At 38.4% G+C, this 15,120-nt stretch overlaps 1 protein-coding gene across 2 annotated transcripts in view; it reads right to left on the reverse strand.

The window, feature by feature from the left end:
- Window positions 1-654: 654 nt before the first annotated feature.
- Window positions 655-15,120, reverse strand: part of adamts18 (ADAM metallopeptidase with thrombospondin type 1 motif, 18) — a 59,892-nt gene continuing 45,426 nt past the window's right edge. For both annotated transcript variants that reach the window (XM_058782025.1, XM_058782026.1), the window contains 5 exons: window positions 9,763-9,967; window positions 7,930-8,124; window positions 6,265-6,513; window positions 5,991-6,168; window positions 655-2,025 (listed from right to left, as the gene is read on the reverse strand). In XM_058782025.1, coding sequence (XP_058638008.1) covers window positions 1,907-2,025; window positions 5,991-6,168; window positions 6,265-6,513; window positions 7,930-8,124; window positions 9,763-9,967 — 946 coding nt within the window. In that variant the 3' untranslated portion in view covers window positions 655-1,906. The remainder of the gene's footprint in view (window positions 2,026-5,990; window positions 6,169-6,264; window positions 6,514-7,929; window positions 8,125-9,762; window positions 9,968-15,120) is intronic.

The raw sequence follows: 15,120 nt of genomic DNA on the forward strand, positions 1-15,120 counted from the left end.
TGAGACTCCACTCTTCAGTTAAGCACAACACAGTGGCCCAACAACTGCAGCACTCAGACAGATAGAAACAGAAAGAGATGAAGAGCACTAACAAAGTAAACTGAGATGAGGTCCCAAGTCCTGAGAGGCTTGGGTTTGTTAGCTTCTCCTGAACATGACACTCACTCCTGCACACTAATTGGTCCCTACAAAGTGACTGAGAGCAACCTACTCAACTCTCTCTGACACACATCTGGGACGAGCTCAGCCCTCTCGTACACCATGTGGGAGACAGTGCTGCATGAACCGCAGACAAATTTCACACACATACTGGCAGTCATACACAAACTTAGTTCATCCGCCAATGGAAGCCACTGTATATTTCAACAGAAGCACTGATCTTCATTAATGATAAATCTATCTTGTCTGCTTTAGTCTTCTGTGGCGATCAGATGGGATTGTGACTCAACCTTACAGGTCACACCAGTTTCACGGAGAAAACTGATGCATGTTAATGTATATTAAAATCAGAAGCCTGCATGGTGGAGATGTGGATGCTCTCTTGACAGGAGGAAAAGTTGAAGTTAGTTCATATATATACACAAGAACAGAGTGTTTTTATAGTGAAGTAAGCACATGAACTAATAAAATATATAAGTTTAATTATTTTGTGAGAAAAAAAAAAAGATGATGGAATGAGAATGTGCGCTGCACTTCTTATTGCACCAAAACACTGATTCAACAGATTCACTGATTAAAACTAAAGCAGGCGGTATTAAGGTGTGGTCACATTTACCGTTTCAATTCCAGAAATTCCAGTCATTTCAATAGGAATCCATGCGATCAAGACTTTTGCATGAGGAAGAAAGATTTCCCCATGCAGATTTTGTAACAGGTTCAAGTTGTGAAACATAGATTTGTTGCGTTGACCAACAAATAAAGTTGTTTGGTTTGAAAGTGACTTCTGTGTGAGCTGTGCTTCATACATAACTACACTGCTAACATTAGACAAGGGACCATTTTGATGCAAAATTTCACAAATATTTCACTAATGTGACCACACCTTTAGACTAAATGATTACAGGCTGAGGAGTTGTTCACTGTGAAATATACTGTTTTTAAAATTAAGATAACAATAAAATCACAGTGGCTATAGCTAAACTCTTCCTCCAACAAATGAACAGTTGTTACTGATGTTTGTCCTGTCCCTGGTTTCCTCTGATTGGTCCACTGTTTTGAAACTGACATTTATGGTCTGTGCTGTGTCAAACGTTCAACTTCTCTTTACTCGACACTTGTCTTAAAAAAAAAAAAAAGCACTCAGAGGTTAAAAAAGCAGCAAGACACGAAGCAACGGACAACCATCGAGAACATGTATACATAGATGAAACCATTAAAAAGCAGTGTACTGGAACCCTGTGTGAATCATCCCTCAGTTCTGTACAGATCTGCTGGTAAACATTCTGTTTCATGGGTTCGTCTGGAGCTCAAAGACTTGACAGAAATTCTACAGTACTTCAGATGTGCACAGTCACACCAATGTTCATCTGGTGGTCTTCAATGTAGCATACAAATGAACTGATGATGGAAGTCTCTTAATGGCTTTAAACTCTGGTCACATCTCCAATCATAAAAGAACAAGCAGAGATATGTACAATATAAATGGTCTACAGATTGGTTATTGAAGAACCACAATTCTAGTTATGATACACCACTAATGAAGCCAGAACCAGGCGCAGTTTTCCAATGTACAGAGTTTCTTGAGTTCCTCGGATACCAGGCTCTCATTATCTCTCAAGACATGGTCCACTGGAATACCTCTTTACCACATCTTGCAAATATCAACTTTGTCCATAGTGGTTATCTGTATGACAATGATTTACAGATCTCAGAGTCAGTGAGGAGGCTTATGGGAAGATCTTCTGCTTTACTGTCTTTTGGCGGAGCAGGACTTGCAGCATTGTTGACCATAGAATTTGTGATTGCAAACACCATGCTGAGGCACCAGATGACACCAGCTGAAGAAGTCGATGCAAGGCTGGTCTTCTGTTAATGGAAAGACACATAATGACTATTATTTATTTTAACCCTTAAAACAACAGTGCTAACACAAAAACTCAGTGTTTTGTAAGTGCTGTTTACTCTGAATAAAAAACGCTGGGTTATTTTTTAACCCAAAATGCTGGGTTGAGTCTCTTGGGTCATTTTGTTGGGTCATTTGATCACATTTTAAACACTGTTGGGTAGTTTCAGGTGTTGAGTTAAACCTGCTGGGTTGCAACGCTGGGTTTTAAGGTAAGTATAATTTGTCCATTAATAATTATTTTAAATTGGCAGAATTATAACTTTTTTCGCGGCAACAATATTGTTAAACTTCTACAGGCCAACATTAGTTATGTTAAATTTAATTTATGACGAACAGTTTACCTCAGACGGCAATTCTACATGTACTTGCATGTTACCTGAGACGACAGATTAATACAGTTTTATTAAGTATCAGACAGTGACGTCCTATTGATTACACAGTTTGAAAGCACACCTTTCAGCCAATCAGTATAGCATATTCAGCTTCTGTAGAGCTACTCATATGTGAATTTAACTCATAATCATGATTAACTCAATTTCATGATGAACATCACACAGTTAATTGAACTGAATCATTGCTATTAAAACAATCTGTATATTGTTTACTTTATTTTATAGGTTGGAACAAACATGGTGGAATTCCTTAACCGGGCAGAGTCCACAAAACCCTATCCATTTGTCATGGAGATTTGAAATTTTCAAAAGGAATTGCAAATTGTATTTTCAATTGCATTTTTCCACATGTGGACACATAAATTGTGACAGTCCAAACGTAATTGAAAATCTTGCATTACCGTTTGCGTTTTCGCTTTCGTGAACTCACAGTGACTGCCACATTTCAAATGGAAAAGCAACTGTAACTGTATTTCTCTTGTCTTAAAAGTAATGAGCCTGTCATATTTAAATAGCAATATTAATTACCACGTCTGCTTTTTCACTCTCTCTTCGTTGTGCATGTAATATGCCAAAACTCAAATGGAACCGCAATTTCTTAAGCATTTGAATTTCCGATGCCTTGCACGGAAACCTGTCAATCCGTGTCAGGGGTGGGACTATACTATGGGGCGTATATACTATAGCAGGGGATAGTCGATGCATTTGGTGTAAAAATGTACCTCCATTGTTCAAAGCATTTGGCACAATCGTCTGTGAGTGACGTCACCTCCCAATATAAACACGCCCCATAGTATGGTCCCACCCCTGACATGGATTGACAGGTTTCCATGTGAGGCATCGGAAATTCAAATGCTTAAGAAATTGCAATTCCATTTTCAGTTTTGGCAGGTTACATGTGCGACAGTGAAAAAGCAGACGTGGTAATTAATAACACCCTATGTACTTTTTCTTATGATGCATCTAATCTAACATTAATCTGTTTCATTCTTATTCCGAGGTCACCGAAGCCACCCGGATCCAGTCCGTATCCAGATCAGATGGTCACTGCAGTCACCCGGATCTAGTCTGTATCCAGATCAGATGGTGGATCAGCACCTACAGATGACCTCGACAGCTCTGAATGTCAGCGAAGACCACGTCTCCTCAACAGCCATTGGCACAAGGTCACGGGAACCAGATGAGTCCTCTACACAATCTGACTCTGCTGCAGTTGGAATTGAACTGCTGGTTCGTCTGGCCAATCGTCTGAAATTTGGCAGTCACTGTGCATTCGTGAAAACGCAAACAGTAATGCAAGATTTGCAATTGTTTGGATTATGTCAAAATTTGTCACATGTGGAAAACACAATTGAAAATATAATTTGCAATTCCTTTTGAAAATTGCCTGGAATATCCTTTCATAGACAGGCTCTATAGTAGAGCACACTGCTCTCAGCTGTAGATCTTTGCTTCAAAGCTTTCTAAGTGTTTGACAATAGTTTACCCAAAAATTAAAATTCTGTCATTAATTACTCACCCTGGTCTGAAAGCTCTCGGATTTCATTTAAAATATCTTAACTTGTGTTCTGAAGATGAACGAAGGTCTTACGGGTTTGTAACGTCATGAGGGTGAGTAATTAATGACAGAATTTTCATATTTGGGTGAACTATACCTTTAACTACCCTAAGCAGTGCGCATCTACCTAGGAGTCTTTATATACTTGATATAAATTTTAGGACATCTTTAAATGATTTTGCATTCTCTTTCTTTTAAAGTAAAAGAAAAGTAAAAAGTCTTTTTAAAGTAACCCAGCATGTGTTCTGTCCAATATTTACCCAGCGCTGGGTTGACAATTGGGTTATTTTTAACCCAGCCATTTTTAGAGAGACATTGTGGGGATGTTGCAAAGCACTTGGAAATACTGCACCGGCATACCAATAAGGACCTGACCTGTGCTCTGAAGGCCCTCACACTCAGTTCTCCCATGAGAATAAACAATTATACACACTTCTGTTCTCTGTGGAGGAGAGATCTTTATGTTTTCATTAGCATTATAATTAATCTGTGTACAGTACATGACGATTATGATTTGTTCATTTAAATAATATTGTTTAAATCACACAATGTATTTCAGTTTCTTATTTAAATCATGGAAGACAGTCATTTGACCTACCAATGTGGTTTCAAATCAACAAGTAAAAAGTGCATTGTTTTTCCCACTACATAATGCATAAGTGTAAACACCACTGATGTTTATCAAGCTTGATAATTGCATATGATACATATGTAAACAAAGCAACAACAACAATTAACATTGTTGCTGTGGAAAATATACATGCATTATGCAACTGGCAGATGCTTTATCTAAAGCAATATATTTTATCAGTATATGTTTCCTGAGAATCCAACCCATGACATTACTAACTTCATGCTCCACCAGCTGAGCTACAGAACAAGATATGAGAGTTCATAACAAATAAACATTCAGCAGAATGTCATAACCAATGAACATTCAGTGGTAAGCCTATTCAAGCATTACAGGTACTGTTGAGTGAGATAAGAGTTGAGGTAAAAGTTGGAGTGGAGTAGTGTTCAAAACTCAGGGATTGCAACCAAAGGTTGCAGGTTTGATCCATGAGCCAACAGTCAATTTCCTGGTTGTGTTCTATAACTGCAAGGAAGGGAGGGATCTAACAATGAGTGTAGATTAGCTACATTTCACTTCTTATTGTGAAGACAGTCTGGTCATGCAGATTTATGTACAACTTGAAGAAGATCAGACCATTCATACTTGAATCTGCAGCACAACTCCTTATCTAAACTCTTTTGACCTCTAGAATATAAAGCTTTACTAGCCGACTGGCCCACATGCCCAACAAAACCTCTGCAAATAATTCAGAATACAACTCACACTTCACTTCTCTTTGTCTCGTTTCACTGGCAGCCCATTTCAGCTCAAGACACTGATAACTACACAAAAAATCATCTCAATTTCACTTTCTTCTCAGTTCTATTACGAACAAATCTTCTAAGTTTGTATTGAAGCACATCTCATGTTAATACCTCTTTAGGATAAATTGCTATGTAATATTGCCTACAACACCAGAGTCTTGGGTTTGATTCTCAGGAACACACAAACAGATAACACACTAACTGTGATAAAATATATACACTAAAGTCCAAATGTTTAGGGGTCAGAATAATTCAGAAATCCTTCAAATATGCTGATTTGGTGCTTAAGAAACATTTCTTGCTAGTATCACAGCTGTGGTGCTTACTGTTTCTGTGAACACTAAGACACATTTTTAGGATTCTTTAATAAAAAGAAACTTTAAAAGAGCATTTTTTGAAACAACAATGTTATGTAATATTATACTGTAACTTATAATGTCTTTACTGTCACTTTTGAGCATTCGAGGTAAAAAATAAATAAATAAAATCTTATTTTCTTAAAGTCTCACCGACCTCAAACATTTGAACGGTAGTGTACATTGGATTTAAGCGTCTTCTAAATCAATAAATGAACATTTAAAGGTAAACCAGCTCGTACCTTTAAGAGTAGGTGAGGGAGGTGGGACAGGGACTGGGACTGGACCAGGACAGAAATGTGTATTGCAGGCCCGTGAGCTTATGGGTCTCTGATGAGGTAAACAGCTCACTGATGGACGCCCTTGTCTCAGACACTGAACGCTACGTGTCTGCACCCCACCACCACAGGACACCGTGCACTGAAAAACACACAGGCAGGACAGGAGGATTAGATGTCTAGCAGAATAGAAACAGAACAGAACCCTGATTGGTTGTGATGAGCTAGTTGCGCATACCTGCAGCCAAGGAGAGGAGTACCAGCCCATAGTCACGGAAGCACCCCCCCTGTCTGGGCCAGGCTGGAGAAGCTGGGGAGGTGGGGGCTCTGGGCAGGGGCCATTATTACAAGCTTGCTCAAGGTCTGCTTGGGGCTTGCGGAGGTACCTGCACCTCCTTGCAGGGAACTCTGTATAGCCTCCTTGGGAGTCTTTCTCCCCACATTGCAGCTCTCTTCTCTTTACTCCTGCTCCACAGGAGGCTGAACACTGCATTAAACAACCGGACAATCAGATAATAAGGTACATAAAAAAAATATATATTCACACATAAATATTCCTAACCCCTCGCTACAAGATCAATTTGTTCCTCCATAGCAACTGGTTAACAATGCTGCTAGTTTGGAGGGGAGAAGGATACTGAAGTATGACTGCAGAACGGAAAGTGCCACTTAGCTGTCTGGAATCAGATGCTTGTTTTTGAATAAACATCGTAAGGCTGGGATACACTAAACTACTTTTTAAATCTAAAGAGATCTAGGAATCAAACACATGCTGACTTTGTAAATGGCTGCAGAGGAAAAACTGCTCATCATACAACTGAGGATCACACACTTTCAGACTTTCAAGTCAATTCAATCACAACAAACTCATGCAGAAAACTAAAATCGATTCACAACATCAAATTATAGTCTGAAGCTAACAAATCTGAGCCCATCACACGCTATGTGATTTTCAGTGAAATCTGTCAACTTGAATATGCAGACTGGCTCTGACTTTTGGCAACTATAGAGTTAAGCCCTCTAGACTGTAAATCAGGCTAAAAATCTGGGCAAAAGTTCTGTAGAAAATTCTAGCAATGTGTCCTGTCATACAGTCATACAAATACACTTGAAGCAAAATTGAAGAACCAACTGGTTTGATGTCATTTTGAACAAAATCAGGCCAAAATGAAGTTTGTTTGGAATTTGTTTTTGGGGATTCATGACAGCTTGTAGTAAACACTTTGAAACTGCTAGTAAACAACTTCAAACTATAATTGGTCCGATAGCGATTATACAATAGGCAGCTGTGCTCTCGGGCTCTGAGATTTTCCAGGCCATTTCTTCTGATTAGTTCGTCAAGGTCAGACACAAGTAAAAACATGAACGCACTAGAAAGCTGCTTTCTGAAATGTAAGTAGTATTTCTAATTGAAAGCAACATTGATGTTTTTTTCATTTTTAATACGGTAAGGCTGCTAAAACTATTCTGAAAGCACTTATATTAATGTGACGTGACTTGACTGGAATTGCATAGCTTGTGCTAACATATCCACATCACTGTGATCAGATGTTTTCTTAACTGCTGTTTTCTCACCGCTGTCATTTTTGTTGTATGTTGATGAAAGCATGTAGCACATACTGTTAATGTTCATTAACAGTATATCACTGTAAAAGTGATTCAAACTTTGTTTACCCTTAAAGTGAATAACAAAAAAGAACTTTTCCATGGCCTCAATGGCTTGTATGCTGTCTGCATATGGATATAAATTAGCATTGTGAGATTTCCATGAAAATGTCTCTTTAACATGCACATTAATGTTTCTTCATTAGGGCTAAATGGGTGAATATATGTGCATGCTACATATGTACTGTTTGTGTGAGTGCTTCTACATAACCTTTGATATTCCTATGAGGGGTCTTACCTCTCCCCAGGCGGTAGTTATCCATTGAAGACGCTCATTCTTCGGGCAGCGGCTCAGCACACAGGTCTCCTGGGCTTTGGGCTTCAGGTGTAATTTACACATGCTGTCAGGCACCACCACAGCCCTGGCACCTGGATCGGTGCTCCTGCAGAAAACACTGCGCTTCTTCAACCCTCGCCCACAGGTCTTAGAGCACTAGAGAGAAGGAAGGAAAGAAAGACAAACACGGAGAGAGAGAGAGTTACCCTCAAGTGGTCTTTGAGTGATGTTAGTTTAAACATTGTAAAGGTCACAGTGGCATGCAGTTCACCTCAAACAACAGTTGATATGAACTCTGGAGACAGGCGGTGCGAACTCAACCTGACCTTTAGGAGGAATTCAGTCAATATCAACTACTACTGCAAAATCTTCTCAAAGATTTATGATTTAACATATTACAAAAGATTAGACTGAAAAAAAAAAAAAAGGTTAAAGAATTCAGCATTGCTGCTAATGATGAAATTAACTCTGGCAATGTGTTTCAACATTCTCTGGCTTCTGTGTGTGTACTTGGAAACAAGTATAGACCTACACATGTAGCAACAGCAAAAGTTATTACAAAATATTAGATTAAACCATGTGTGAAGTAGTCCTTTACCTAAAGTTACACTTTCCAACATCACTAAAGTTTCAGAGAGGACACTTTTAGAAGTCCAATACAAGCAGAATAGATTCTTAATCAAAGCAATGCAACAATAAGACATATGGAGCACAATGTGTTACATGTGCAATAACAGCAGGGGGCAGTAGTGTTTCAGCACTGATGTGACATACAGAACGGTTTCCATTATGTTGTTCTGGGCATCTCAAACCTTCACCTCATATTTAGTTTTCTTTTCAAAATTTAATACGCCTGTGTTGTAATTTAGGGCAGGATTTCTATAAAAGGGTATAGCAGAATTTCAGAAATATGTTCTGGTCAAGCTCAGACAACTAAACTTTATTCATTATAACTTGATTATTTACACAATGGCAAGAAAATGAACAGGGACAAAATAAAGAGCAAAAATGGCCTTTTTTGGCCTCATGGATGGAAGGAGAGTTAGCTTACATTAGGTTTATTGTACATGAGGCTGACTTGAAGTTAATTTAAAAAATTTTAAAAACATCTTTTACATTTTTGATACTTATTTCTGTAACTTTATCAAACAGGATGGAACATTTTAAAGGGAGACAAACCAATTAATACAACAAAAAAAGACAAAATGCACTGCTAGTGCTCTTAAGGACCTGGCTTTTGTTAATGTAGGATTTTACAAAAGAATATCAGCATCTGCATGAAATATTTTGTTTCATGTTTCATACATGACTTCAGTATAAATTTTATTTTTTAAAGAAATATCTTATGCTCACAAAGGCCGCATTTTGTCCAAAACTACAGTAAAAAGAGTAATATTGTGAAATATTATTACAACTTAAAAAAAACCTCTATTTGAATATATTTCAAATTTAAATTTATTCCTGTGATGGCAAAGCTGAATTGTCAGCAGACATTATTCCAGTCCTCAGTGTCACATGATCCTTTAGAAATCATTCAAATATCCTGATTTGCTAATCATAATTTCTTATTAAAACCATGAGTTTCAATTTGACTGGTTGAGCTGCTTAATATTTTTGTGGATATGTGACTTTTGAGGATTCTTTGATTCATTTATTTGAAATAGTAAAGACATAATTATAATGTTGCAAAAGATTTTGACTTCTATTGACTTTAGTCGCACACCTGATGATGACATCTTTAATTAATTCCAGTGGAGGTAATGTTATGTAGGTTTCATGTTCATGTAAACATACCTGTGACCAGGAGCCAGTGCTCCACTCCGGAGGACATGCCTGTGTGTTGCAGGGCTGTAGTTGGGCCGGAGCCATTACTGGACATAAGGAGTGAGCTGCCACCTCTTCCCGCTGGTACGTCACCTTCCTCATGCAGCGGATGTTTCGCGTCTGCTGCCCACCGCCACATGTTCTACTGCACACTCCCCATTTACCTGTCGTCCAACTGTCAAGACAAACAATTTGACCTTCAGACATGAACCTCATGTTTGAACGTTTCAGCCCATTTTAACATTTTACACCCATATGGCACAGACATGTGAAACACATACACACAGAGAGCCGTCTTCAAACAAATCTACATAATGTGATGTTTATTAGATTATGAACAATATGATTTCTCTGTAAACCACATGATGGAAAGGCTAATGAAGAAACCACATACATTTGTCTGCACCCACCCCACCCTCTCCTGTGGGCTACTATGGGCATATATAAACATGCACGTTGATGTTTCCGGCCTAAGAATTGAAATGTTAGAGACGCAACATGCGCATTACAAAATACCATTCCAAGTTTCTGTAATAGATTAATCAGTTTCACTATAGCAATATGATTAACAACAGTTGGCATGCATCAATGTCTTCCTTCTGAATACTCATAAAATATGAGTGCTTCCACACAATATTTGTGAAATTGCAACAGTGCCCCCCTATGGCCAATCATTCAGTTTTAAAAAATCAAAGAATGTTGAATCTGTGACAGCCTTGATCTTCTCAGTGAAATCACTGACAAACATACGTTAAAGAAGGCTTTTTTGATTATCAGTGAAAACGAAGACATGACGAACTCACCTAAACGCATTCTGCGGACAATGAATAACTAAAGCATAAAGAATATACAGAATATGTTATTCATCACAGTTATTCAAGAACAGTATTTACATATTTTGTTAATTGTTGGTATGTTTAATTAAACTAATAAATATACTACCATTCAAAAGTCTTAGGTCATTCCTTTTATTATTTATTTATTTATTTATTTTATGTTTTTAACTTTTGGCTCACCAAGGCTACATTTATTTAATCAAAAATACAGTAAAAACAGTAATATTGTGAAACGTTACTACAATAAAAAAAATAAAAAAAACTCAAATATGCTGATTTACCGCTTAAGAGAGATTTCATATTATTATCAATATTGAAAACAGTTATGCTCCTTTTTTCAGCATTTCTATGATGAATAAAAAGTTGAAACTGCATTTATTTAAAATAGATATGTTTTGTAACAATTTTTTAATCTCACTTTTGCTAAATTTAATGCATCCTTGCTGAGTAAAAATGTATTTCTTTCAAAGATTAAACCTACTGAATCCTACTGAACCCAAACTTTTACCGACCCTTAACACTCGGGTAAAATATGTGTCTTCCATCAAATAAGATGTTGTTTTTGTGGACTAAAAATAATGGTGATATTGTTAACTTTAGATAATGGATATGACATGATAAAATACTTTAGAGTGTATTTATGTCTAAAAGACAAAAATGTAAAAAAAAAAAAAAAACTGTAAAACTCAACATTAGTTGCCAGAGAAGGCTGGTTCCAGTGCTCAGATTGAAACTCTGTCCTTGCTTCTCTTGGCTGTGGATGAAAAGAGGCTTTAAAATAGAGCTGGGCAGTCTGGGGAGAGATTAGAGCAAATGACAGCTATGACGAGAACCGTGGCCGCAACACCGGACAGACGCCCCGGGTCGACTTCTTAGAAGACCCAGTTCCACCCAACCACTCACACAGACCTGAGCCACCGAGCTGAGAAAAATCCTTTAATTTTCTCTCCAGCCATCTGACAAATTGGAGGGAGATGGTTAAACTGCTATTTTAATTGAGGGAAGAAACGCGATCCACAGCACAATATGCCTTTTCACTCCCCCTCGTCCTCTCCTCGCCACATAAATGACAATGTGTCATTGGTCAAAGAGCTGACTTGCCGTGCCTCACTGCAAACCACTGCTGGCACTTGTTTTAATTTTGTATTTCTGGAATCTTTCAATAACTCGCATATTTCAAGCCATACAATTAAATAAGACATATCTTTGGGGACAATACTGCAGACTGTTTCACAATTCCGGATACGGTCTGATTTCACTGGCATTTTCTCCATGTCTACTCAGAATGATGCACCCATAATAGATACTCATTCCAAATCACTCAATGAAATTTAAGCTACCATTGGCCGTACCGCGAGACAAAGGCTGAATTTTTAGCGCTCTCTGGGGAATGGTTTGGGTTTGGAAGCATTTGTAAGTTTAAGAGCACTAAGAGAACCATGTATTTTCCTAAACCCACGCAACATTTTGCATTTTTGCTAAAAATATTACTTTAAACAGACCAAAGCATGTGCTCTAACCACTTTAGCTATGTTTGGTTGTATGATATTGGAAATTTCTTTTATTGGTATTCATTACAATAGTCTTTGTTCTTTTGGGTGATCATGTACATGACAGTTTAAAAGTTCAGGGTGAGTAAGATTTGTTAATGTTTTTGAAAGTTTCTAATGCTCACCAAGACTATATTTGTATTTTTATTAAAAATACAGTAAAACCATTACTACAATTTTAAATAATTTTATTTTTTAAAACCTGTGATGGCAAAGCTTTTTAATTTCCTTCAAAGATCATTCTAATATGCTGATACGGTGCACAAGAAATATTTCTTACTATTATCAATGTTGAAAACAGCTGTTGCTTCTTTTAATTATTGATGCATATTTATGCAATTATTAATGCAATAATGCATCCTTGCTAAATAAAAAAATAATTTCTTTACAAAGAGTTGGTCAATTCTACAAGAGTCTGGTAAGAAATTCCTAAATCCATCTGCGCCTGAGGAATGGTGGTTGAACAGAAAAGCAAACATGCAATCATGCAACACAACAAAGAAACCAAAAGAAATGGAGGAATATTCAGAGGGCACTGCAAAAGTCTTTAAGGCATGTGCATTTATCTTTTCATGACATTTTAGGGAACAAATCAAGCTGGCCGCTTCTGGGCCCAGCCCGTGTTTGAAGTCACCGCGCTCCACGCTTCACAGAAGCAGCAGGGCAGCGTTTGCAGCCGGGAGCACGTCGTCAGACTGAATCCTGTAGGCCATAGTCCGGAGATTAGCGCTCGATTCCTGGCCAGCTAGACGCGCTCAATTCCCACAGGGATGAGGCCTCACTTGCTCCATAATAAAACATGGGCAGACCTGTCAACACTGAAGATATTTGCTGGAAAGATAAGCAGAAGCTTCTGTCTTGCTCTCCTGTTTTGAATGCATGCCCATACTTTTTTCTGGAAGTGTTTCCAAAGGTCTATTTATTTTCCCTTTCCTGCACCCTTTTTTTAGTTTTCCTCTTTTCAGCAGTCATAAATCAAAGCACATAATGCCTCAAACAAATAATGTTCCGGTATCTGTATCTGTAGTCGATATCGTAAGGCCATGATGTCATTCAGTATGGGGGGGAACAGACTCGGCTCTGCATACAGTGGGGGAGGTCATTAGTAACTGTGGGATTTAGGACCTGTCTGTCTGAACTGAACAATAAACACACTTACTGTATGACCTACACTGAGAGAAGAAAATCCATTTTGAATGGTGGGAATCTCATGAAGAGAGAAGAAAAAGCACAAGGCCATTTAAGATGTAACATAATACCTACATTTGAGAAGCACTTAAAGGGATGAAAATGAAAACTCTGTCATCATTTCTCACCTTCATGTCGTTCCAAACCTGTATGACTTTCTTTCTTCTGCATAAGACAAACAAAATATTATGAAGATATTTTTGTTAAGAAAGACTGAAACACTGACTTTTCAAAATATGTTCTTTTGTATTCTGCAGAAGTCATACAGGTTTTAAAAGATGACATAAGGGAGAGTAAATGGTGACTGAAGTTTCATTTTTTGGAGGAACTATCCCTTTAATAGCTTTTCCAATGTAGGTACGATGGGTAACTAACTCATTGTGTGACCCACAGGATGGTGATGTCATTGAGTTGCGACGCCAACAGAAGGAGTCTGGGATCACTAGTAATCTCTACTGGTAATCAAAGCCTCTCACCAGGTTACACTGTCTTAGGGTTACAGGCAGACACTGGTGGTGAGTGATGGGAACTTGTGCAGTCTGTCTCAACATATCCAGCACCACCGCAGACACGCTGCTCTCCCGTCAACCCTGCCGTTGTTTTCAATTACACTGTTATTGGACTATTTGTCAGGCTTTGAATGGGACAAGCCAAATCGGTTAGAGCTTGTTGCTGTAAGGAAACAATCATATGGTCTTGATTTCCCCTTTTAGCATCGCCTCGCCATAGCCCGCACATTATAATCGGTCGCAGCCAACATTTCACACGATGCAAGGCCAGAGAGAAAGAGAGAGCGAGAAGAACGGAGGGAGGAAAGCCAGAAGGGGTGATTTGTTATCTGAGTTCCAGAATGGTGTGTCAATGCCTTTCACCCTGGCAAGTGAGGGATGCTGGGTATGTAGATGCCTCTGTAAGGCAAGAGATCAGTAAATCAAGTCGAGCTGAGTGTTGCTCTTGTAAGAATGGCAGCAGGACTTTCAAAAGGAAGATGGACCGGCAGATTGACTTCAGCTTTGAGACAGCCAGAGAAAGGCGGTTTTGAGCAGTTCCTTTTATAGTCTCCAGAGCCCAGAGGTTTCTGACACCTAGACTGAGAATGTTTTTCCCAGGGTCCCTAGAGGGACGGTCTCTGCTTTTCGTTCTCTTTTTTCCATGCTAAAGGATCATTAAGCATGTTTTTCGCACAGTACAATGCCTCTATCCAATTCATTCATCAACTTCTGTAAGGTGCCTTTTTTCCATTTATCTTCCTCAATCCAAATAGAACACTTATCCTTTTCACTCATAACTCTCACTGTAAACATAGTGGGAGTCTTTAATAAATATGGCTTCAGTTCTTGGAATATTTGAGTAGTAATTCACTGTAGTCAACAAAAAGACAACACAGAATGAAACTAGTATTTGTGTGTGTATATGTGCCTTATTGTGAAAGCTGGTGTGTTTATGTTTGTATGTGGGTTTGAGTTTGTATAATTTAAGAGGTGCGTGTGTGGCAGGCTGTGGCTTGGAGCTGCAGTTTGGGCAGTAAGGGTGCAGTCAGTCCCTGTCTGGAGGCTATGTTAATCCTGTTTTCTTTAAGGAATGAAACAGAGAAAAGAACCCAAGGAAGAACGTGACTTCTCAGAGCTTTAGGCTGGGTTCTGCTCATGCTGAAGCCACCACAGCTGATTTCACACAGACATACCAGGGCACCGTGCCCACAAATAGTGCTGGAAAGCAGGGTTGTACACCATTTTCATTAAAATTTTTGAATT

Source organism: Onychostoma macrolepis, chromosome 07 (genome assembly GCF_012432095.1).
Source record: "Onychostoma macrolepis isolate SWU-2019 chromosome 07, ASM1243209v1, whole genome shotgun sequence".
Taxonomy (NCBI): domain Eukaryota; kingdom Metazoa; phylum Chordata; class Actinopteri; order Cypriniformes; family Cyprinidae; genus Onychostoma; species Onychostoma macrolepis.